The sequence below is a fragment of the Leuciscus leuciscus genome (genome assembly GCF_965113295.1).
Source record: "Leuciscus leuciscus genome assembly, chromosome: 17".
Classification (NCBI taxonomy): Eukaryota; Metazoa; Chordata; class Actinopteri; order Cypriniformes; family Leuciscidae; genus Leuciscus; species Leuciscus leuciscus.
The window spans coordinates 31,537,516-31,563,668 of record NC_138741.1 but is presented as its reverse complement, the minus strand read 5'-3'; the positions used below and the strand labels follow the sequence as shown (position 1 = coordinate 31,563,668).

At 38.6% G+C, this 26,153-nt stretch overlaps 2 protein-coding genes across 4 annotated transcripts in view; both read left to right on the top strand.

The window, feature by feature from the left end:
• The first annotated feature begins 1,863 nt into the window (after positions 1-1,863).
• On the top strand, positions 1,864-21,055 carry qpct (glutaminyl-peptide cyclotransferase). Its single transcript, XM_082143584.1, has 7 exons — positions 1,864-2,035; positions 10,273-10,419; positions 10,517-10,798; positions 15,630-15,797; positions 16,155-16,254; positions 17,539-17,655; positions 18,020-21,055. Exons 1-7 carry the CDS (start codon positions 1,940-1,942, stop codon positions 18,193-18,195), a joined length of 1,086 nt encoding a protein of 361 aa, XP_081999710.1. The 5' UTR covers positions 1,864-1,939; the 3' UTR covers positions 18,196-21,055.
• Positions 21,056-25,789: 4,734 nt separating this feature from the next.
• The window catches only part of LOC309479354 (connector enhancer of kinase suppressor of ras 3-like), a 76,250-nt gene continuing 75,886 nt past the window's right edge, over positions 25,790-26,153 (top strand). Inside the window, exon 1 of one of the 3 annotated variants that reach the window (XM_082143438.1) lies at positions 25,790-26,097. In XM_082143438.1, the coding sequence (XP_081999564.1) occupies positions 26,046-26,097 (52 nt within the window). In that variant the 5' untranslated portion in view covers positions 25,790-26,045. The remainder of the gene's footprint in view (positions 26,098-26,153) is intronic. The other 2 variants (XM_082143437.1, XM_082143436.1) reach the window with 2 other exon arrangements.

Genomic DNA, 26,153 nt, shown 5'->3' with positions numbered 1-26,153 from the left:
TGTTGCAAGTGGTACATTCCTGCACGGTGGGTGACGCACAGAAGCTAGGGGAAAACACGGTTTGTCGAACCATTCGTAAGGTGGTCCTCGCTCTGCAGGAGTACATGAATAGTTTCATTAATAGTGTTCCCCGGACATTTATCGGCCATGTCCATAAAAGAGGGCTTTTATAAAATTGCCGGTAAGATATATTGATAGGGTGGCATCACATGAACACATTTTATTTTTTCAAAAAGCAAATTGCACAAATGTACTATACAATATAATACATGTTAAGAATTATTTAAAATCTTTATTATTATTCTGTTAATCTTATGATAGGATTCCCTAGCTTTCTTAGTAGTACAAATACGTTCTATATTTATGTAAAATTATATATGTATGTAGCCTATGTGTAATATAGCCTATAGCCTATTTTTATAATATATAAAAAATGTGCATGTATCATTTTTTATATATTATAAAAATAGGCTATAGGCTATATTACACATATAGGCTACACATACATACATAATTTTACATAAATATAGAACGTATTTGTTTAACTTACACATTAACAATCAGCAATCTTTCTCCAACAGTCTTCTCTTGCTTTGGCAGCAGAGACCGTATTGTTTCGAGCTTGAAATACATATTTAAATTCATCGTAATTCTGAATGATTATCTCTTGCTCCTCCGCGGGAAAATATATCGCTCACGCTCTACCCGCGATTGGTTGTTCAGTGTCGACGTCACTCTTTTATGTGCATGCGCGCGTGAAGTAATCATAGCTTGAGGATCAAAGCCTGAGTTGACAGAGAAAGTTGATGAGCTGCATCATGGTACCAATAAAGCCTGATTGCATCGGTTTGGTTTTGTCAACTCAAAACTAATCCTGTAACCCCGAGTTTGTTCAGCTACCTTCATGGTACAGGCCCCAGAAGTGTATTGACAATATATGACGACTCCATGACAAGAACTAAAACAGACAGGCTATTTATACACAGAAACTAATGAGAAACAGCTGCGTGCAATGATGAGTGATGAGAACAGACAAAGGATCGTGGGAAATGCAGTTCCAGAATGAATGGTGACAGTAAGGGAGAGAGACCTCTAGTGGACACCCGGGGAAACACAAACCAGACACTGTGACAATATCGTCTTTGACCCATATTGTTATTTATACAGTATATACAGATTGGTCATAAATAAGGCGCTATATAAATAAAGATGACTGTCTTGACTTTTAAAACGAAGCAAATGTGTTACCAACATTCTTCAAAATATCATCTTCTGTGTTCAACACAAGAAAGAAACTCATACAGGTTTGGAACATGAGGGTGAGTAAATGATGACAGTTTTCATTTTTGGGTGAACTAGGCCTATCCCTTTATCATTTTCTTTAATTTGGAAAAAAAAAATTCTGAACTAACCAGAGTTTAAATGCGGGCCATGTTTTATAAAGTTATATAGTTCTCCACACCAGTCTCCCAGGTGTGAGGTGTAGTCAGATTGAGATAGTAGTTCAACTATCCATTAAATGGAACCTGTAATATACAGAACCCATTAGTACAAAGAAAACAAATCAATATTATATGAATTGTTTCTTTATTTAAGAACAGGGAAAGAAGGCGAAGTAACAAAACAAAACTCCAGCGCTCGACAACAACTGGCTCTTTGTGCCGAATCGAAGTGGTAACTCATGAATATTAATAAAGCCTCGCTGACTGTTGGTTGGTTTCCTTTTGTTAATATTCATGAGCTAAGCCTTCAACACGCCAGCAATGTCTGTGTTCCAGCCAATCAGTTTGCCGAGCGTCACGGAACGTTATTAATATTCATAAGCAAGGCGTTCGCCATAGTAGGGTTTATAAAGTGTTCTCTCACATGATCGGAGTTGTGTGGAGTGTGTATGTGTGTGTGTGAGAGAGCGTCGTGAGGACAGAACTGAGGAGATGAGATGGCCGAAAGACGCTGGACCCCGAGACTGTTGGCTTTCATCGGCATCATAGCGACTCTGACGAGCTGCGACACTGTTCCCTGGCAGGAGGAGAAGGTAGCAATCATTACACCACGGATGCTTGGTTCCTTTTTAGAGAATTGGCATAGAATAGATACCTAAACAATGTTGAGTTAGAATTATTCATGTATATGTATTTTGTAGTTTCTTATTCTATGTATTTTTCTCATGAAGGGAGGGTGTTTTCCTTAGGGAATATCTGTCTGATTTTAATGCATACCAAAAAGAAAAACTGTTTTATTCATGCATTCGTTTTTTCTTGTTGCATCTGTTCTTTTTAATTTCAAATATCCAATAGAATCGTGACAGTGATCACTTAAACTGACTGAGGAAAGTAAGGTTCATTCATTTGCTTCATGGCTTTACAAGATCTGGTCACTTTCATCTTTAGACTTCAGTTCATGTTGCTCAGTCTGTCTCCCATTGTCTAGTTGCTATGGGAGCAAGATCCCCATCATTGATCCATCAGCAGGATATCTAAATATAGACTTTCAAACTCTTTTGAATTAATTCTTCTGATCAGTATTTGGGGAACATTTCTTTGAATGATGCTTCTGTTGCTCTATTGCTTTTGAGCATGTGATCAGATCATTGAAAAGGGCAAATTTTACAGTGGAATATAATATTTTATAATCTTACTTTCCTCACCTTGATACATACTTTTTTGTATAAAACATATCTGATCTGCCAGATGTCTTTTACTTCTGTGTTGTTCATAACAAGCTACGGCTCAAATAAAACATGCAGAATCAATAATCGCAGCACAAGAATAATTGGACTTTGAGACCAAACAAAACGAAATGTCATCAGAAGATCAATATCGTGTTTAAAGCAGAAGTAGTTTAATTAGGTGTTTCTATCCATCTTAACATTATTATTCAAGAAAGATCATATAATCAGAAGCCTTTCAGACTCTGTGAATGTCCTCCAGCTGTGTCAACTCATTTCAGAACCCTTCTGTTGCCATGTATAGTGTAGTTTGAACACATAATTATCCTCTAGACATATGCAGTGTATAATTTATCCTGCAAACAAGACTGTACTAGTTTGGTTGCAACATTACCATTAAGCAAGAGTATTGTCATGTTTTTTTTCATTTTTTTTTTTTTTCAGCTTTGTAGATTGAGAAAGAGTGGAGTTTTTTATTAAAGGAACCATATGTAAGAAATGTATTTCAGTTAATCATAAAATGGCCCTGATATGTCACTAGACATTAAGAAATCATGTTCATTTCAAATACTTATATCACTGACAACAGTAGTCCGGCCAGGAGATTGTCATTTAAAAGTGAAGTTGCAGCCCTCAACTGGCCTGCGTTCAGCCCCGACAAAACGTTGCACAACGTTTTTTAAACAGAAACGGTGATGCATTGAACACACTGTTCTGATGACGCAAGAGTTGCAACTATGGCAGCTGAGAAGGCCATTCTTTGTGTTCTTTGTAAAGAATTTTCGGAGCCTGATGAAGTCGGTATAAATATGTGTTTAATACTACAAAATATGCCCGATGTTACAGTTACTACACTTGCCGCCCAGAACAAAAGAGAACATCCCAATCGAGTGAAGGGATTGCTGAAACTGAAACTGAAGCACACATCTTACCTAATTCAGACTAAAACACATCTATTTAGCCTCACATACTGACTTTATTTTGTAGTTCATACTGTTTTAATACCCTGTATTTTCTTTCTAATTTTTAGGAAAAGCACTTAATTACCATTGTTTATTTCTATACCAAATGTCATACACTTGCAATGAAGCTAAAAATATAAACAACTACATCATTATGTTGATATCCTATATTTTTACAATAAAACTTACGACAAACATGTCTTCTAATATCCTCAGTTGTTGCGTATACTGAGCTGCATAGAACACATTTGTAAATTACTTTCCTTGAACCCATTGTGCGAGTTCACTTTAATACCGCGTGCTTTATATACATGTTGCTGCTGATTGGACTGCAGTTCTGACACACCCACCAAACAAGAGAAAACGTATCTCAAACCCCGTTGCACACCGGTGCACGCCGTTTCCAGGAAACATGACGTTCAGCCCGGAAACCGTAGCAAAACGTTGCGCACCGTTTTGAACTTGAACGTGCCCCTGATGTTGATGTTGTCATGTTGTGTTTTGGCCTGATGCTCCACCCTCCACCTATCTACCAATCACGAAGTCAGTAGTGTTTCGGCATCCGGGTTGCCAGCTCTGCTCTAGTTACCACAGCTGAAGCTACAAACGTGTCGGATAAAAAATGTCTAACGTTACGAAACCTAAAAGACCTCGTTATGAATCCGAAATGCGTCGTGACAAAGTCTGAAATAAAACAAGGATTTGTATAGGAGATATCCTTGTAGCAGCCTACGTTCCTGCTGGATCCTGCAGCCTAACTGGCAACCTCGAGTCAGGGGGGAGGGGGAGGGGGAGGGGATACACCACTCTACAGTAATTTGAAAGTGATTGCAGTACCAGTTTTGGCCACAATCTTACATACGGTTCCTTTAATAAAGAACATTCTAGATTCATTTCATGGAAGATGTCTCAGCCACCTTAAACGGTACAGTTCAAAAAATCATCTTTTACTCACCCTCATGTCATCCCAGATGTATATGACTTTCTTTCTTAAGGTGAACACAAATAAAGATTTTTAGAAAAACAATCCTTATAATGCAAGGGAATGTTGATGCTTCAAAAAACACATACAGCCATCATGATGGTAATCCATACGATCCCAATGGATGAACCTGTGTCTTTTGAAACAAAATGATAGTTGTATGTATGAAATTTAACTGTAAACCATCGCTTCTGGCCAACTGTACACATTCACAAGAAATTTCGAGTTTATGCATGACATAAATGTTAGCATGTTGTGAAGCTACCACAATTGAAGTGACACAGAAGTTGCACGTCACTAGTTGCACAAGCTTTAAAATGTTAAAAAGATCTACTTTACTTTTGTTTTTGAAGAAAATGAAGAAAAAAATGTTTCATTCATTGTAAGCCAATGAGATTGTATAGTTTGTCATGCATACATTTAAGAATTAGAATTAGAATAAGTGGAGGTATTCATTTTGGCATTTGAAGTTGCATGCAAAAATTGGTTTCCCCACACTACTTATTCCACTCTGCCCATTGTCTTCCATTGTTCAAACAAACTGTACATATATAGTTGTCTGCACATTTAACTTGTATAAGAGAACATTTAAGTCAAGTCAAGTCAAGTTTATTTGTATAGCGCTTTTCACAATACAGATTGTATCAAAACAGCTTCACAGTATTAAGTTAAAATAATACAACAAAGTTTGTTTCAAGAGAAATTTATTGATTGATAAAATTAAATTAAATATCCCCAACTGAGCAAGCCAAAGGCAACAGTGGCAAGGAACCGAAAAACTCCATCAAGTGACCTAATGGTGTCCTAAAACTCCATCAGGTGACCTAATGGAGAAAAAAAACTTTGGGAGAACCCAGGCTCAGTCGGGGGCCAGTTCTCCTCTGGCATTTATGAGCTAGAGGCCGGATTGTAGTTTGAACTGTAGGATTATAAGAATGCCTGGCTGAAGAGATGCGACTTTAATCTAGTTTTAAACTGGGAGAGCGAGTCTGAGCAACGAACAGTATCAGGAAGACTATTCCAGAGTTTTGGAGCCAAATGTGAAAATGCTCTCCCTCCTTTGGTGGTTCTGGATATCCTAGGTATGACCAAAAGCCTTGAATTTAGTGATCTTAAAGAGCGCGATGGATTATGGGGCGATAGAAGATCCGTTAAATAGACTGGAGCTAAGCCGTTTAGGGCTTTATAAGTCAGTAGCAATACCTTGTAATTAATACGGAACTTTATAGGTAACCAATGCAGTGATGATAAAATCGGTGTTATATGATCATATTTTCTTGATCTCGTAAGAACTCTAGTGGCGGCATTTTGGACTAACTGTAGCTTGTTTATTGAGGATGCAGGACAACCAGCTAATAAAGCATTACAGTAATCCAGTCTCGAGGTCATGAATGCATGAACTAACTTTTCTGCATCAGAAACTGATAGCATATTACGTAGCTTAGCAATGTTTCTAAGGTGGAAAAAGGCTGTTTTTGTAACATATGAAATATGATTTTCAAAAGACAGGTTGCAATCGAGTATAACACCCAGGTCTTTTACTGTAGAGGATAAAGTAACAGGACATCCTATGATGTTAAAGTTGTATTGTGTGAGGATTTGTGGGCGGTTTTTTGAACCGATAAGTATTACCTCTGTCTTGTCTGGATTTAATAAAAGAAAATTATGCGTCATCCAATCTTTTATATCTTTAACACACTCTGTCAACTTGGAAAATTTAGCGTTTTCATCCGGCCGTGATGAAATATATATTTGAGTGTCATCAGCATAACAATGGAAACTAATTCCATGTTTCCTTATAATATTTCCAAGTGGCATCATATATATTGAAAATAACAGAGGGCCTAATACATCCCTGCGGCACTACATAGTTTACTGGAGTTATGATCGATTTTTCTCCATTTTATAGACAAAATGGTAGCGGTCAGATAGGTATGATTTGAACCAGCTTAGTGCTTGTCCTTGAACACCAGTATAATTTTGTAGTCGATCTGATCTATAGTATCGAACGCAGCACTAAGATCAAGTAAAACTAGTATTGAGATACAGCCTTGGTCAGAAGCTAAAAGTAAATCATTTGTGATTTTAACGAGCGCAGTTTCAGTGCTATGATGCGGTCTGAATCCAGACTGAAACTTTTCATAGATATCATTTTGTTGCAAGAAAGAGCCCAGTTGAGCGGACACCACTTTTTCTAATATTTTAGACATAAATGGAAGATTTGAAATGGGTCTATAATTTGCTAGATTATTATGATCTAATTGTGGTTTCTTAATGAGAGGATTTAATGACACATTTTTGTAATAGTTAATGCATTAACACTAAATAATTAAAACTACATAATTGGTCTTGTGTAGTTTTTAGGTTCATCCGTTTGCATGTATGGGATTTATTGCAGCAGAGCTCCTTAATCACAATTATGTCAAATTACATAAATGTGTTAGCTAGTTAGCTCCGGTCTTTAAATGTGATTGGCAGAGCAAAGTCTTTACCGTTTAATCCGGTGAAGTAGTAGTAGGGATTTTACGGCAGTAGGTGGCAGCAAGTGACTTTATGAATGAGTCATTGAATGATTCACTCAGCCGATTTCTTCAAAATACTGTGCTCAGGGATGCAGCAGTTCGTTCTGCTTTGGAACTATTTTGGCAATGCAAAAGTATATCAATGAAAGAAGTTACTTTACGCTTACTGAAGTGTTATAAAAGCAATATCAGACTCAAAATTATGCTTTTGCTCCGAATATCAGCACGACTATGATTACCTGCAGCCGAATCACAGCTGTGCTGATATTCGGAAAAACAGTAGGTATGTTAACTTTACATGGACTAATTTTCATTAATCCGAAGGAATCCAATTTGACTTCAGATTCAGATAGTTCTGTTGATTTCAATGAACCCTAAATGTTGCAATCTGATTGACATTTTCATTTACATGTGCATTTGTGTATTCTGAAAAAAACTTCAGCGCATGTGTTGTTCCCCAGTCACAGCATTAAGAACTAAAGAAAGCCACCGCTATAATATCACTGGAGCTACTGTGAGTATGATTGTCATTTTGTCTTGATGACATACCTAAAAGGAAAGCTGACAAATATATCGGAAGAGCTTGATTGAGGGGTTTACATGAAGGCTTTTCAATCCGGTTGAGCCATCAATCCAATTACTAACAAATTATTTAGGTGTCTGTAAACGTAGCTAGTGTGATATTGCTTAATTATATTAGATTTTATCTGATTTTTTTAAGGCAGAGGATGTTTGCATTACATACGATTTACTCCCAAGTGAAAATAGCCATTTTTTCTTTGCACTAAGTGTAAATAGTTGTTAGATACAGATACTTTGCATCTCAGTGTTGTCACCGTTATGTTCGGTTAAATTTAGTTCATGGACTTTTAGTTTGTTTTTATTCCTCACATTTGTTTCCTTGTCTGTGTTTCCCACCATTGATCTGTGTATTGTAGTACGTTATAAAATAGTATGCAATAATAACATATTCGGTGTAAATGATTACATTGATTGAAATCATAAATGAATGCTGTCTTATTGGGACATTACTTTTCCCTGTCCCTAAAGCCCTCTCCTACACCTACCCCTAATCTAACCCTACCCGCTTAACACTCTATTCCCACTATTCATTTGGCACTTTTTTATTTGTTTATTTACACTTTCTGAGCTGACATGCAAAGGGAAAAGGGAGAAGAATGAGTTCAGAAATGGGCAGATTCAAACTTGAGTCGGTCTCGTCAAAAGCTAACGCCCCCAGTCTTACACTCTGCTACGCCACTGACCCTGTTATCGGGTTTCTTTTGTAATTCTGTCTCAACCTGACACTCCCCATTTTTCCCTGTATTACAATGTGCTGTTGAGAGAGGCATGTCAGCTGTAAAAGAGAGGGAAGATTGCATCTGTACAGATAATCTTGAAGAATACAGTGAATGCAGTGTTGTAGTCAAGACCAGCTAATTTGAGTCCAGGTCAAGACCGAGACCACATGCTCCCAAGTCCATGGCAATACAGAGACCATGAAAATATGGACTCAGACACTATTTCAATGATCTTGGTCTTGTCATGGACTCGGGAGCATGTGGATTCAGACTTGTAACTCAAACTCGACCGTCTTCTGGTGTCAATTACATAAACGAAGTCAATATGTTAAGACTGTCGCTGCATCCAAAATCAATACGGTCTGTGTAGGTTCTACATTTGAATTTACTTTGCGACCGCTAAAAAAGTATGCTCTATATTTTTGAAGAAAAAACTATAGGCGACGACATCCATAAGTCAAAAGTCTTATTGCCACATATTTAGTATGTGTTTTGTGGTCTTATTTCAAAATTTTTAATTTTTAGTTTTTTCGATAACCACGCATAAACATTATTCTCTCAAAAATGAAAACATGTACATACATGTGGCTCACATATTATTGTAGTCCTGTTTGTGCTATATAGAGTGAATTTACACCTTTGCCATTAATATGTTTATAAGCAACTGAAAAAAGCACAAATGTCAGAGCATGTCAGAACACCCCCAGGGCCCAAAAAAACGCTCAGACTCCAGAGGGTTAAAGCTGCTCGTGAACCGATCTTCTCTTCCTTCTAGTTCATTTATAGCATCAAATAAACATGAATGAACAGAAGAAGTAACGTTGTTTTAACCGCGGAAAGACGTCAGTACACGGCGTTATTCAAGTTCTTCTTCTTCGTTTGGTGTTTTATGGCGGTTGGCAAACCAACTTTCGGTGCATTACCGCCCGTTATTCAAGTTCAAATCCTCCAACGTTAATCTACTAACTCTCCTCCTGACTGCTTTGTCGGACAGAAATGGCGGATTCGGCGGATTATGATTGGTCAGATCGCCTGTCAATCAAACTCCCTGCGAATGGTAAATTTACTGCTGTCGAGATGATTTGCATTCCTCACTTAACATTAGCGGATGCCTTTTCAGATGAGTGTGCATTGCACTTGTACTTTTGTTGTACTTCAGGACAGACTTACTTTCCAAGTGACATTTTTACAAGCTTCATCTTTAGTGAAGTATTTCCACACACTTGATGGTGACAATCATAGTGTCACATGATCAACGCGACTAGTCGACGTCAAGCTTAAAGCGTCACGGCATTGCATTAAGGTCGACTAGTCGACTAATCGACTAGTCGGTTCAACCCCTACTATATAATATGAATATGGGTAGTATGAATGAAATTCAGACGTATTACATTTGCCATGTTGTTACTGTCATGTGACCTACCAGCGTCAGTTGCGTCGCTTCACTGCCATTCATAAATCCTCTCCCTTGTCCTCATGAGATAGTAAAGTGTCCATTGAATGCACACTTCAGAATCTCGGCAGAAGTAGAAGGACTGTACATAGACTGGATTTTCTAATACTATTCAGACATTCCACTCTTTTGGCGCACTGTTTTTCACACAAACTATACTGTAGTAGTAATTGATTTTGGATGCAGTGTGTATCTTAAAAACCAGTCTGACAAAATACTCTTCTAGTCTGAAACTTCACTCAGACTCGAATATCCTGGTCTCAACCACAACAGTGAAAGTGAATACACATCACAAGCTCATTTGAAGATTAATAAGCAGCATCTGCAAAAACCCACTGTGTAATAAATAAATGAATACAATTTGTAATTCCTTTTTCTCTTCAGCTAAAACATGTAGCAGCCACACTGAACTCCAGTGAACTGAGCAGTGTCATATCTCATACCGATCTGGACCGAATGTGGCAGAAAGACCTGAAGACTATGCTTGTTGTGCGGTACCCTGGTTCAACTGGAAGCCAACATGTTCGGGAGGTCAGTATGTGTGTGTGTGAGTGTGTGTGAGTGTGTGTATGAAAGCTCATGTTTAAATGTGACAGTGTAATCAGTGTGCGAGTTTCTCTCTCTTCAGCATATTAAATCAACCCTCGGCTCGATGAACGCAGGGTGGGAAGTGACAGAGGACGCCTTCTATTCTCATACTCCTTACGGCCAACTTCCCTTTACCAACATAATTGCTACTCTCAACCCTGCTGCAAAACGTCAGTTGGTGCTGGCCTGCCACTTTGACTCCAAATACTACCCACCACAATGGGACGGCCGTGAGTTTCTCGGAGCAACGGATTCTGCTGTCCCTTGCTCAATGATTTTGGAATTGGCAAGAGCCCAAGATGACGAACTAAAGACCCTGAAGGTATGGCAATGTACACAGAAAATACGGATGGGTTACCATGGTTGAACAACTGACAAGTCGATTAGTAAGGTCATCATCTAATGCAGTGGCGGTTCTAGAGGGGGGGCCGGGGGGGCCAGTGCCCCCGTGTCACCAAGCTTGGCCCCCCCTCTGGCCCCCCTAAATTTGGAATCGTAAAATCACACCAAACAACTGCGCATTTTATCAGTTGCGGCGCCTTCATCTATAGGCTACACTGCAGCACGACGTATATTCACATCAAATGTTAACGCAGAGGAACGGGACACTGCAGTTCACAAAAGTTCATTATTTGCATGTGCTTTAAAGCCTTGCCGGTTAAACATGTCATTCGCTGCTGATGCGCTGTTCAAATATGGCTTTACTGAGCGCGTACACTCGACGGGCACATGCACTAAAAGCCTGTTACTGGACTAAGTTATCTTTTGAGTCTTATATTGCGCTAATACTGTCAAATACAGACAATGTTTACACAAACAAAGTTGGTTATGTCTAAAGTGAAAGCAAACAGAGAAAATTAATTAAAATCTGCTTGTCATATGCGTGTATATTAGACGCGTCGCGTGCAGTTCTTAAAGAGACAGTAGCCCTAATAATAAACATGCTGCCGCTTGTCCTTAAAGAGATAGTTCACCCAAAACCAAACAGTTGCTGGTCCCCATTGACTTCCATACATAGTAGGAAAAAAATATACTATGGAAGTCACAGGGGTACATCAACTGTTTGGTTACTCACATTCTTTCAAATAACGTTTATTTTCAACAGAAGAAAGAAACTTATTCAGGTTTAAAACAACTTAAGAGAGTAAATTATGACTTTTTGGGGGGAGAACTATCCCTTTAATGTTAATAAAACAACAAAACACACAGAGGAAATCATTCACTGCTCTTGACTGAGAACTTTAAGTCTGTTGTGTTTTATTTTCATATGTGTTCATTTAATTACTTTCTTCAATTCTACTGTTAAATACACCTATAGCTGAAAAAATAAAGCACTGTTTATTTCATTTGTATATTAAGTTGTGTATGTGTAATATGTATCTCTGTTCTTAATTTTTATAACAAAGAAAATAGTGACAAAGATTTTTATTTTTGCCACTTTGGCCTAAATGTCTGCCATTCTTTTTTATTTTATATTTTGTTACCTATATTTTGTTACCTATAAGGCTTTGCTTTTAAAATAGGGACATTAGTTTGGCTGTAATGCTCAATCACATGCAAAATAGTAAAACCAACATGAAATAAGAATCGTGATAAAATCGTGATTTTCCTGAAAAAAAAAAAAAAAATTGTGATATGATATTATTGCCATATCGCCCACCCCAGGTGTAAAAAAGTGCCTAGATGTGCTCAGATGCTAAAAATGTGTTATTATTGATCATTATATCACACTACAATTAAACATAATGAAACATTCATTTGAATTGAAATTGTTTTATTAGCTTAGCTAATATAATTTATTAGCTTTTTCTAGAGATTGCAGTCATGCATGACATGGTGAAAAATGACTTGAAATAATACTGAAAATAGGTTAAGATGAATGTTAAAGGTGTGCCCCCTAAAAGCACAAGTGGCCCCTGCCCCTTAATATGTAAAGTCACTCACTGTGCGGGACCGCAATTGTAATTTAAAAAAGTTTAACTTAGACAGAACCAGATTGGCCGACCCGTACACACTCACTCAATGGATGGACGATCTGACGGGATTAGCTCCGGTTGAGTGGCCTGACATCTACACCTACCTGATAGAGAAAACGAGCGTGAAGATAAAACTGTAGTTCGGTTAATTTGGTCCGGACCAAGGGCGAAAAATTATACTTTGTAGCATTTTTAAGGCGTTTTGGTTCCTTTTCACACCACACTGATCGCTCTGCTCCGAATCAGTTTATGAGTTGACAACATCCACATCACTCGGAACGCATTCCGTAACTGCACTTCGTTTGGTCAGAATTAACGTGCGGGAAGATTCCAACAGAACTCCCGGAAGTAAACAAAGAGGTGGAAAATCCGGCAGACAACACGCCGCTGTTTATGGAGAGACGACTGCGTGGGCTGATTGTATCCTTGGTCAAATTTTATCATATAGTTTGTCTACACCACTTTAGACAAACAATAATATTTGAGAATGAACAACTCCAAGTTTGTCCGCGAGCTGCAAACTGTCAACAAACATTTTTCCTCATCCTATAATGCACAGCGCAGCTGACTACGGCAACTGCTTAGTCCAAAAATGCGCAGTTCTTTGGCAGTTTGTTCTGTTCGAGGTCGGATCACGTTCTCACCACAAATGAACCGCTCCAGAGTTCGTTTCAAAGCATACCCGAGTGCGATTGCCGCATTCACACCTGCCCAAACGAACCGCACCAACGGGGAAAACGAACTCTAGTGCGATTCAACCGAACTAAATGAGGCTGGTGTGAAAGCACCCTAAATGGTCTGAAAGTCCGAACCATACAGAAAATGCTTTCACACTAGAAACGAACCAAACCTTTGCTCAGTTTGATCCGGACCGAGACCTCTTTTCGTCGGACCAAATTTCGTCTGTTTGGTCCGGTCCGGGGGAGGTTTCACACCTGTAATTTTGATTCGGACCAAACTGAAAAGTCCGAAAATCCGGACCAAACAAGGTAGGTGTGAAAGGGCCCTTACAGGAAGTTCCAGTGGTTCCCGCGTAGCCTAACCAACTGAAGAAGAATATTTATGTGCAGATCTGTCAGTTCTGCCCACTGCGTTTCTTCCAGCTGATTCAAGCACTCGCGTACACAAACACACACACACACACACATTTGTCCTGTGTCCTGCCGGCGACGATAAAATGTTTGCACAACGAGGACGTTTATTTGGCGAATTTGAACTAGCCTCGAGTATAGTTGGTGCTGCAGGGAGTAATGCCATAATAATAAAAGTATAGTGCCAACGATATGCGTCTGTTCATTCATTCTTGTCAAAGTTACCCGCCGACTTGACAACACGCTAACGTCAGACGCACGTCCATTTACAAACCAATGTCAAGATGCAGCCCATATAGATGATGACGACAGGACGCAAGTACGTCATTTAAAGTTCTTTAGTGCGCTCCCATAATTGCAATGTGAAACCAAACCAAAACTAACCAAATGTATACAATGTATCAAAACATGACCTTTGGTTCGGACTTTGGTACGGACTTTCAGGTGTGAAAACACCCTAAATCTTTAGATGCCTATAACTATTTGCTGAATGGTCACGTACACGACTTGTGTGGTACGATCCAAAGTTCTGCCAAGTCAGCGCCAAGGTCGGAATACGACCATGCAAAGAGTGACATTACAGTCCAATTTTAAAGATGTGAATATTTTCTAGAAAAAAAAATTCCAGATACAGCTAATTAATTTTTGACCTTTATGTATTTGATTATGCTTTTGTGGTAGATTTTCCCCTACGCACCTGACTTAAGTTTACCTGGCATCTCCAGTCGACACTTAATAATATTTATACTCTAGCACTGCGTCTACAGTCTTCAGGTCGGACATCGTCTCGTCCCTTTTTACACTAGTACTCGAGAATAAGATCTCTAGTGTCCTATAACCTTCTGCGCAGCAATAACTAAACAGACTCCAGACAATGCCTTCAAATATGCTTTAATCACGGCCGGAGAATCTCAGACCAATTTCAGAGAGAATCCCACCAGCAAAAAGAATACAACAGTTTTTATAGAATAGGAGCATGGCAAAGGTGACATGATTCATCACATCATTTTCCTACAATATGATTGGTTCTTATTCAGCAAACCCTTCTGTTACTAGGTCATGAGTTATTCAGCAAACCCTTCTGTTACTAGGTCATGAGTTATTCAAAGTCATGAGTTTATATATTTAAACATTTGCCTAGTTTCACTTCCCCTTTTGTTATATTCGGACATGATTCAGACACACTGACTGACTTTGACCAAAGTGTTTGGAAACATTTCAGGTTTCAAACGCATATAATTGTTAATCCTGCAAGAAAAATAAATGTTAGTGATGATTAATTAAAAAATCCATCACACTTTCTTAACAGGTTCTACAAAAAGTTTAGTGACAATCAATCACAACAATGTATATACAATCACAGATGATTCACAAATAATCACAATAGTTTAGAAAACATTATGTGAAAATTTTTCAAATTGGAGCCTGTACTCGATTCTGGCACCCAACAACACAACAAGATGACATTTTAAGCTCCTTATATAGCCGAATTTGTGCTTGTTTGTATTGGCTGCCTCCAGTTTTCCCCTTTTTTTGCCTCCAGCTAACGCTGTGACATAATTGTGAAGTCGGCGCAAAAAGTGTCTATAGTAAAGTTTTCTTGGAAAAGTTGCATACATCCATCCCCCTTTAAAGCACTGCCACTACAAACATAACCATGAGCATTGAAATGAAAGAGATTGTGATGAATAAATGAAGGAGCAACGCAAGCTCATTGGATGGAAATACGTCTCTACCTACATTTTTGCAAAACTTCAGAAATGTTCCTATACATACAATTCACTTCAGTTCCTTGCATTGTTGCTTCAGCATATGCTTTTTATCTCACATTTGAGTTTTTTAACTCTATCGGTTTCGATAGGTGGAACGTTATTTTGCTATATAACGCTATAGAGCATTAACCTTCAGTAAAGAACTCTCTTTGACAGTGGGTAGGGTATAGCTTTATTTTGTGCCAACTTCCTTATTAATTCGATTGGAATTCATGGGATTGATTATGAATTTACATATTAAATGGTTTTTCATTTGTGTGTATTCTGTAGTGTCACAAGTAGATGGCAGTATGTATGTGTTTTTCCCCTCACAGGACTCTGGGTCAGATCTGTCTCTGCAGCTGTTCTTCTTTGATGGAGAGGAGGCTCTGTATCAGTGGACCTCTGAAGACTCTCTGTACGGATCTCGTCACCTAGCCCACAAAATGGCGACGACACCACATCCACCAGAAGCCACCAACACCAGCCAGCTCGACAGCATTGTACAGTTCTCTCATAAACAATGATTCATACAAAGAAAAGTTGACACACAGCCAAACTTACATTCCTCCATGGATTACAAAATGAGATATTTTTATATTTAGCTTGTACAAATACAAAAAGTACCATTAAAGTGGTCCATATGACTTAAGTGATGTTATAAGATTTCCTAAACTTGGTGTGAGGAACAGAACAATATTTTAAGTTGTTATTCACTGATAAATCATACATTCATACTTCCTCACTGTATCAGTGTATATATATATATATCACATATTGTGAATGTACGGCTAAAGAAAATGAATGCAAGCAAACAACAAAACTGGTTAAAGTCCTTCATTCATTCAATTTCTCCCCAGGATCTGTTTGTTCTACTGGACTTGATTGGAGGTCCTAATCCTCGCTTCGGTAATCAGTTCTCTAGTACGACCCGATGGCTTTCCAAACTTCAAAAAATTGGTTAGTAACTTTTCTGCTTCGTTTTTCTTGAGTCACATATTTTCTCCCTTTCTTTTCCTCTGTTCTTTTCTTTTTGTTTTCTCTTTATTTTCCTCTGAGAAATTTAGTTAGGTTTGGTTATGGATGACAATAAGTCTAAACAAATGTCCATATGAAAATAATTGATGCAAATACTTAAATGGTTCAGTTCAAATGTTCCTTATATATGTGAGTCAGTGAATCATTCATTCAGTTGTTGTTGTTGTTTTGTTTTTACCAAAAACACTGATTCGTTTAAAAACTAAACACTGCTGCAATGTGTTGCTTTTGTGCAGTTGATTTTCATTTGCTTTCATTCAGAGCTATTTTCATCAGCATACCCTTGTGGAAAAAGTACATTTTAGCATACTTTTAAAAAGAAATATAAAATATATTTATGTGCAAACTTATAGCCACTATCTGACACTTATTTGAATTTACACGTATAATGGGTTAAATTAAAATTAAATGCAGTTATATTAAATGCAGACCCACCTAAATGGGGCTTATTATATGTAATTTCATATTGACTTCTATTGTTTAGTTGGAGGGTTCTGTCGATGTTCTGACCATTAGTTATGCTAACTGAAATCTACGTTTATGTCATTTTTATTCAAATTTGTATTTAAATATACTTGTAATTACACATTTGTAATGATGAAATTGTAATATTATATTTTATTTATATTATATTTTAAATTTAGTACATTTAAAAATATATTAACTTTAAATGTAGTATTTAAAAATTACATAATTAACTACTACTATAATCAACACATCAAATAAGTGCATTTCTTTGAAGCACGATTAAACAGAATGATTTAAAATATACTTAATGGTAAAAAAACAAATTGACATTATTATGTTTTTTCTTAGTCACAAAAGTACATTCTCTTTAAGTGCACTTAAGTGGCTTTTTTATTCCAGTAATATTTTATAGTAGAGTTTAAAATATATACATATATATATATATATATATATATATATATATATATATACTTCAAATACATTATAAGTGCACATTCCATACAATGAAGCACACTCACAAGGGGAGCAAAATATACTGTAACTAGTAATATTATACATAATTTCTTAGTTACTCAGTATACACCGCTAGGTGTCAGTATAATCAAAGGTGGCTGCCATATTGACAAGCACAACATAAACAAAAACACTACTGAGTGCACCTTTTAACCTTTATAAAATAATAAATGTTATACTCCAAATGAGCTGATATTGACAGGAAAACTCTTTACTGTTGTCTAGAGCGTCGGCTGCATGCGCTCGGTCACCTACAGAATCACCCTAATGAGGTCCAGTACTTCTGGCCTGGCCTACATGTGGGTCTGATTCTGGATGACCACATACCATTTCTCAACCAAGGTAAAAGACTTCCTGAGATTAATATGAATGTTTATATAACATTCTGCAGTCGCTGCGATTTTGCATGCAAGACAAAATATTTTGTTGATCCTTGAACAACATTTCTGTCTCAAAATGTTGTCCTAATCTTATCCCTACCCCTAAACCGAACCCTACCCATAACTTACCCTAAAATCAGAGGGAAATGAGAGGTGAATAACACTGATGTAGAAGCACATAACCCTGGTTGTAAGCCTAAACTTGACATAAACTGTGAACTTGTCCCTCAAATCTGAGTGGTTGATGGAAATGTTGTTCCAGGATCAATAAAGATGTTGATGTTGTACTTGATGGAATCACGTTCACCATTTCTCTGCCCTCGCAGGGGTCCGGATTCTTCATCTCATTACGACTCCTTTCCCTGCGGTGTGGCACACTTTTGATGACAATGAGGATAACTTGGATCGTACCTCCATCGGCAATCTCAACAAGATCCTGCAGGTGTTTGTTCTTGAGTACCTCAACAAGAAAAGTCAGAACCCAATTGCTGAAAGCACTTAATCTTTCCAAACTAGACCATCAGTCCCCAATGACATTTCTCTGACAAGCTTTGCAAGTTATCCAGTTTCACCTATTCCAGGTTGTTTTTTGACAATTTATTTGTCACACAATCAGTAAGTTCTTCTGTAGTATGTGAGTTCCGACCAGATGCACATTACTACAACTGGGGTTGCAAATGTCTTTGGACTGTTAACATTCAGAAGACATTTAGGGCCAGATTTACTAAACAGGGCCAATTAGCGTGAGAGCGCAATTACAAAAAAGCGCTGATGGGAGTCAGTGATGCGCGGGTCAATGTATAAACAACCCGCACCCGACCGACGTTTTCAACTAACCCGCCCGCAACTCGGACCGCAAAAAAAAAAAGAAGAAAATATTGTACCCGACCCGCTTCCTGACCCGCATTTTTTTAAAGTAGTAAATGCATAGCAAGAAGTACACATGACAAAGCCAGCACTTTGGTCATCATCTTTCATTATTTCGGCAAATGTCTCCCACATTTTGCTCTTTCTGTTTTTTGTATTTGCGGAGCTTCCACTCCCCAGTCTTCACCTTTTCTCTTGCCGCCTCCATCTCTACCTGCAGACTGAGCTCGTGCCTTCGCGCCAGTTATTCAGCCAATAAAGTGTAGCAGGCCTATGTATTTCATAGAAAATTGCATGTGAGCGGAGTGTGGAGCGGGAGCGAGCGGGCGGATCTTGGACAGAGCGCAGAGCGGCATTTTTAAAAGGATGGAGCGTCGCCCTATTTCCCGCTCCAATTTCGCTCCGCGCACACCACGATTCTGAAGCATGCTCAGCCTGACTCAGTTGATGACTGCAAGATGGATTCTATTTTCAGTCAAAACTCGGCTCAATAATGGAGTTCAAAAAGTAGGCTACTTCAAAAAGGAAAATAAGAAGTCATACAGGTAGGCTACACTATAATATAAAACTAACTATAATGTGGTAGAAGAAAACGAATGTGGAGACATCGTTTCAGTCAGTAAAGATTCATTTTGGAATCTAAAAAGACACATCTCTCGAAAACATGCAGTGTGCTATCTGAACACGCTGGGAAGAAAGCAAAAGGTTAGCAAATTGAATGGCCTACGGTAACTTGTAACAAAGTGTAAATTAAATATAGTGTAATATTCAAACAATTGATACAAGCCCATTTCAATTTTAATCCTGCGCGCTGCGCAAAAGTTCAGTTATAAGAATGTTGGCCTAATAGAATTTAGCCAACTTTTAAAACGTTTATGTATATTTTTTTATATTTTTGTTTATATAAATTTTATTTATATTATTAGGCCCATTTATTCGTTTTATTTTACAGCAGTTTATGTGTACAATCAATGGATATAAGCCCATTTAAATTTTAATCGTGCGCGTTGCGCAAAAGTTAACTTATCAAAATTCTGGCCTAATAGTACATTTATTTAAAAGAAATGTATGTAGGCTATATTTTTGTTTATATAATTGTTATTTATATTATTAGGCCCATTTATTCGTTAAATTTTACAGGACTTTGTGTAGGCTATATTCCTTATAGCCTATAGGCCTAATTTGAAATAAAACATTTCTATTTGAAAAATGTTGTTGTTGCTCATTAGTTGTTTAGGAGGTAAGGCTGTGGTCTAAGCTAACAGTGATATACATGTAGATTTTTTTTCCTTTTTTGGAGCGAGCGGGGGGCGATTTGAGTGGAGCGCGGAGCAAACTGCGTTGAGCGCTGAGCGATAATGAGCGGAGCGGCCTGATGTAGCTTTGAGCGGGGGAGCGGAGGGGTGAACAGTTCCGTGAGCGATGAGCGGAGATTCTCACCGCTCCACTCCGCTCATATGCTCTCTAGTACTATATAAATTACAAAGGTTTAATTGGCATCTTTATTTCAAACGACCCGACCGACCGCGACCCGAATATCATTAAAAATATTTTTGGATGACTCGTAACCGCGGGTGACCGCGGGTGACCGCGGGTGACCGCAGGCACCCGCTCATTTCGGATCAACCCGCGCATCACTGATGGGAGTGGAAAGTTCTGCGCATGATCTACTGCAAATTAAAGAACACAGACACAGTCAGATCATTTCCATAATGACCAACTAAGAGCAGCGCAAATCAGCGTCTGGTTTAAGACATGCTTATTTTGGGCAGTACTGTAAATAATGGAGCAAATACAAGTAAATTGACTAGCGCAAACATTAGTAAATCACCTTGCATGATTCATTTAAATACTCTCCTCCCATAAATACTGCGTCTGAAAGGGAAACTCCTACAAATGCATATGCAATTAGGTCAGCCACAAACATAACCCTGTCCACACCTTTTCAGGACAAATTTTTCACTACGTGTCCTTAGTAGATCCTGACAGTAGTTTTTTAATGCCAAAAGAGTGTTTGTTAGTAAATCTGCCTCTTGATTCAGGATCTGACTCGGTATACAGGGTTCACTGTGTTTTTTTTTGTTTTTTGTTTTTTTGTCACCTGTTCATGTCCCTGTGCAACAGAAGACCAGGACATGACGACAAAACGAAATACTTACAAATGTTGGTACTCAATATATCTTATTTTTGTTGGTTACATGCATAAATAATAGAATTTATTGTAGCCTTATACTGTGTAGCCTTTTTGACTTAAGTGTAAATTGTTTTATGAATCAACAAACATAAAGTGTAAAGTGTACTGTGTGAAGAATCACAGTGTTTCATGATGCCTGTGTGATTCTGCGAGCTGCTGCTATTGTCATGTGTCCAGGTGTCAATGTGTTCCTCACTGTCCAGTGAGATCTGAAATGTTACTTTAGACATGTATCCATTTTAAATAGCTGATTGTAAAGCAAAACAGCTAATAAACAGTTTACAAAGCAGTGGTAAAACCATTCTTGGCTTCTGAGTGTCCATTCATAGCTTTAGTTTCAGTACAGATTAGTTGAGGATTTGTGGAGGGTTACATTCTTGCATTTATGTAAATCTTAAAGCTTTTAAAGGGTTAGTTCACCATAAAATGAAATTTCTGTCATCAATACTCACCCTCATGTCGTTCCAAACGCGTAAGATCTTCGTTCATCTTCGGAACACAAATTAAGATTATATTAAGTGTATAAAGATTTTGGAATAAAGTCAAATTTTGGGGGGGTTGCGCACAAAAACTATTCGTGTCGCTTCATAACATTAAGGTTGAACCACTGTAGTCACATGGACTATTTTACCGATGTCTTTACTACCTTTCTGGTCCTTGAAAGTCGCAGTGACGTTGCAGTCTATGTGGGGTCAGAAACCTCTCGGATTTCATCAAAAATGTGTGTTCTAAAGATGAACGAAGGTCTTACGGGTTTGGAACGACATGAGGGGGAGTAAATAATGACCGAAATTTCATTTTAGGGTGAACTAACCCTTTAATAGATTTTTGTCCTAAAATTGTTTTGTTAAAGCATACAAGATATTACTCAACATTATTACGTCTTCATAGAGAAAAAAATTGTTTTTTTTTACATTTAACTAAATTAGAAATGTTGCCTTGAAATAAGTTTAATTTGATGAAAAATACGATTTTAACTAGAAAAATCAAATAAACTGGAATATCACTGTTTTAAAAATAAATAACACAATAGCACATGAAATTACTAAAAATTTAACTACAATGAAAATAAAAACAAATTCTAAATATTAATAAACACTATAATAGTAGAATATAACTAATTCAAATAACACTGATCTTGAGCAAGTTGATTCATGTTCACTTCCAGTTCTGATCTGTTCTTAGGGCAGGACTGATTGTAATTATTTTGAATGTTTTAGTGGTTCATTTAGAAGGAAGTGTGTGTCTCCATCTGAAAACGTCTGTAAGCAGGAAGCTCTTAGTGTCTATGTTTGTCTATAAACTGTAGCATTGGCTGGTTTCATCCCCCCTAGAACTGGGTGTTCCCATGCAATAAGAACTTACAGACCACATGATCATGATGCTGCCATGAATTCCAGTGTCAAAAGTCCCCTGATTTATTGCATTCTCACACAGAAATATGGGTTTTCGTGCACTGGGTTATTTCTGGTATATTCATTTAAAAAATTTAGTCACCGCAGTGAGGTACAACTAAAAATTTACTTTAGAAGTACCATACTACCACAAGTTTACAATGTTCAGTCCAGTGTTATTTTAGTATTAATCATTTACTGCTATAGTATTTATTAGTATTTAAACTTTTTGTATGTACCTTTTGGAAAAAGTCTTTTTGATAAAGAAAATGCTTTTATTTGAAAATAATTTTCATACTGCATATTTTTAATTTTTTTATTGAAAGTATAGTAAATACTGGTAAAATGTAGGCTACCAACAATCACATTTAAAAATACACTTTTTGCATACCACAAAAATAACCTGTAGCCCATGTGAATTATATAACAATTAGGCTCTCCATCTCATAGTGAAAACCATTTCTGGGTACTGTCTTACATTTTAAAATCGTGTATGGGGGAAGTTTGGTTCCGTCAGCAAGGCATGCAAACATGACAGTCACGTGGCTCTTAGACGGCAAGCTTTTCTGTGACTGTTTGCATTTTTAGGACTGTCTTTTTGAGCTCGCGATATTCTAACATTACTGATTTTCTGGGCACACTCGTTTTACACGTGTTTGGCGCCACCAGTTGTTGCGGGGGTATTATTGGCATGTAAACGTTCAGACCCAGAATAAAAGACAAACCAGTTTTTTCAGATGTATTTCTAAGAAAAAGAAATCTCATTTGCGAAATGTAGTCCATTGCCAGATGACGGCGCACCAGGAAGCTATAAAGGACACCCGGACCAAACATCGTCAGCTACTGTGTCTTCAGTAAGTGCTCTGTGTGAATCGTTTGTCTAATTTGGTGTTGTTTGTCGGTTATATTATCCTGAAGAGAACAACATAAGCAGAGTGTCGCTACTCGAACCCCCCCTTCAGAGAGACTGGGAGTCGAGGCAGCATTCCCAGCCAAAGTTCTCCCAGGGGCGAATGGATCCTCTCGATGAAGTTCAGTCCTGTTGTCGCTGAGCTCAGGACTTCGTGGGCAGGCACCTCTGAAGAGAAGTGGCCCACATCTAGGTTTAGTGTGCCCAGTTCTCCTCACTGCCCTCGGGAGGCCGGTCCGCCAACCTCACCACCTATGGTGTTTCAGGGCGCAGCGGTTTCCAATGAGTTTTTGGCCCAGTCTCCACCCGAGAATGTTGCAGAACTGGGAAGCTCACTCCCTCCAAGGAGGGGGTTGGAGAAGTATGTTCAGTTGTCCCCTGCTGGCAAGTCTTTCCAGGGTACCTGGCATATTCCTCTTTCAGACTATTTGATAGCATGCCAAATGTGTCTCCATGGGTTTTGCAAATGATAGAAGCAGAGTGTCTCCTACTTGAGCCCACCCTCAGAGAGACTAGGGGTTGAGGCGGCACTCGCAGCTGAAGCCTTATCAGGGTCAGATGGATTTGAGGACTGTCACCCTCTCAAGGAAGGCTTCTTGCAAAAAAATCCTGATGCCTCAGGGCTCAGGACTTTGAGGACAGACCCCTCCAAGAAGAAGTAGCCCACACCAAGATTTTAGTGTTGCAACTTCTTTTCGGTGCCTTCGTGAGGCCGGTTTACTAACCCCGCCACCTCTGGTGTTTCCATTCGGTCTAGCCTGGCCACCTTGCACCTTCGCAAAATGCATGAATGCAATCATTTACATTTATGACTGATTTATTAGGTCAGTCTGGAAAGTTGGCGGTTCAGCATCAAACTGTCACCGTGAGTTAAACTAAACTCCAAGAAAAACTTTCTCCATTACACTTTTAGGAGTGATATGGGACTTGACTATGATGTAGGCACAGATGTCTCTTATGCTCATATCAATTCAATTCTCTCAGCTGTTGGCAATATCAGACTAAGCTAAGCCATCACAGTAAAGCAGTTTCAGAGACTGTTGGGAGTGGGACATGAGACCATTTCAGTGGTGACTTAAGACCATGGGGTTTTCCCTAAGGGGCAACCCATTTCGCATCATCTGGGTGACGTGCAGATGCCTTCACACCCTAGAGATGTAGAAGAAACCTTGGGTCTTGGCCCAGGTTTCTGTGCTGGAGGCCCCCTGTCTGTGGAGATGTCACCATCCTTTATTGCATTTAAATTCCCTGGAGATGATGGCTATATTTCTAGTACTGAGAGACATGCTCCCAGATCTCAAAGCCTTCCATGTCCCTGTCCACTCAGACAACACATTGGTAGTTTCATTCATAAATCACAGGGGGGGGTCTGCGGTCTTGCACTCTCTGCAGATTGGCACACCAGATACTCCTCTGGGCCCAGGGCAAACTACTCTCAGTGAGGGCAGTTTACATCCCTGGGCACCAGACTCAGGGAGCAGATATCCTTTCGAGGCAGGGGCTATGGCCTAGGGAAGTGTTCGCATCAGAGGAGACGTATCTGGTTCTCCCACATGAATCCAGTTCCATTGGGGCTGGATGCCATGGTTCGGCCGTGACCGAGGCTACACCTGTACTCTTTTCCCCTGATCGCTCTGCTCCTGGGAGTTCTAGAGACGGTTTGGCCCCTGTGGGGGATCAACTCATGAACTCTGGTCTCTCAAATGAGGTTGTTGAGGCCATCCTTAAGTGAATGCATTAAAGCAGAAACTCTTAATTTTTTGGTGCAGAAAGCGCACCACAGTCAACTTCCTAGTTGGTTCAGTGCTGAAGTTCCTTCAGGATCACCTTTGTGCTGGGTTTAACTGCATAAAGATGCAATCTGCGTTAGAGGTACAGTCTCTGTTGTAGACGAGTGCAAACCCATTCAGTGTGTGTTTTCCATGTAAGTGATCTGTCTACATAAACACCCTGTGTACACGTGTAAGTCTGCGTTTGAGTAATGTTTTGTCATGTATAACCACTTCTCAAACTAGGAAAGAAAATAGAATGGGACTTAATTTTTTCCATGGGGAATTGATTGGATGGTTGTGGTTTGCTACTGGTCAGTCTGATGTGAGTGCGTTAGTAAACACGGCATCATGAGAAGAGATATCGCTGCAAGAGGGAGGGAAAGTTATTTTGACTAAGATTACGAGGCACATGAATTTTTAAAACATAATTATGTGCAGAGATATAAAGCGTTAATAAATAGTGTAATATTTCATAAAAAATAAGAATTGGCTATTTTGATTTCATGGTGACTTTAAAGACACCTAAGTTGGATAATTAATTTAAATTAAATTGTGTCTTAATACAATAAGTATTCTAATACTTTTAAAGAAAAAGTTCAAGTAAAAAGTGAGTTACTGCCTCCACAAACATTTGATGGAAGGTTTTTTGGGGGTTTTTTTTCTGAATATTTTTTACTGTTTTAAAGTATGTATGCAAATTTTATCTCATGATTTCAACAATTAAATACGGTAAGCTTGGTACTTTACAAAGGAATCTCCAAAATAAATTCCTTTGGTCTGATCACTATAATTATGTCATACCTGTGACTCATGCATTCCTAATTTAAAAGCTAACGATTAACTGAAAGGTTATATAGCCTATTTATAAAAGCAAACTCTGGAGACATAGGAATAACAGTGGGCCTCCTCGGCACTAGCAGATCTCCCTGCTGCTCCTCCTCCGTTCGGATGAGGGGAGGATCACTCACTGAAATCTGATACATGTGCTTCCTCGTGAGTTTATCCCGATTCCAGATCGCTCAGTCCATGTGAGAGAATCGGCTGGTTCAAATGGAGATATCTTGCGAGCCGTGCTTACTACTGGATTTCTAGAGGACAGACTGAAAGAATGATCTCATTTCACAGTGCCGATCACACACTGGTGCTTCACGTACTTTATTATTAATCTCCAGCTCTTGAGAAGGACTCTACCGGGTGGACCCAAAATTTAAAGCAATGGATCCAGTAACGAGGTGGACACCAAAACAGGTTGTTGACTGGATGAGAGGTGAGTTTAATAATATGTATGCTGGTGGTCGTTTAATTTGAAATGGTCTCTCTCTC

Excerpts from the sequence above, each read along its gene's own strand:
- qpct (XM_082143584.1), top strand. The coding sequence starts at position 1,940 with ATGGCCGAAAGACGCTGGACCCCGAGACTGTTGGCTTTCATCGGCATC. Across the intron at positions 2,036-10,272 it reads TTCCCTGGCAGGAGGAGAAG|CTAAAACATGTAGCAGCCAC; the intron begins GTAGCAATCATT and ends TTTTCTCTTCAG. Across the intron at positions 17,656-18,019 it reads CATACCATTTCTCAACCAAG|GGGTCCGGATTCTTCATCTC; the intron begins GTAAAAGACTTC and ends CTGCCCTCGCAG.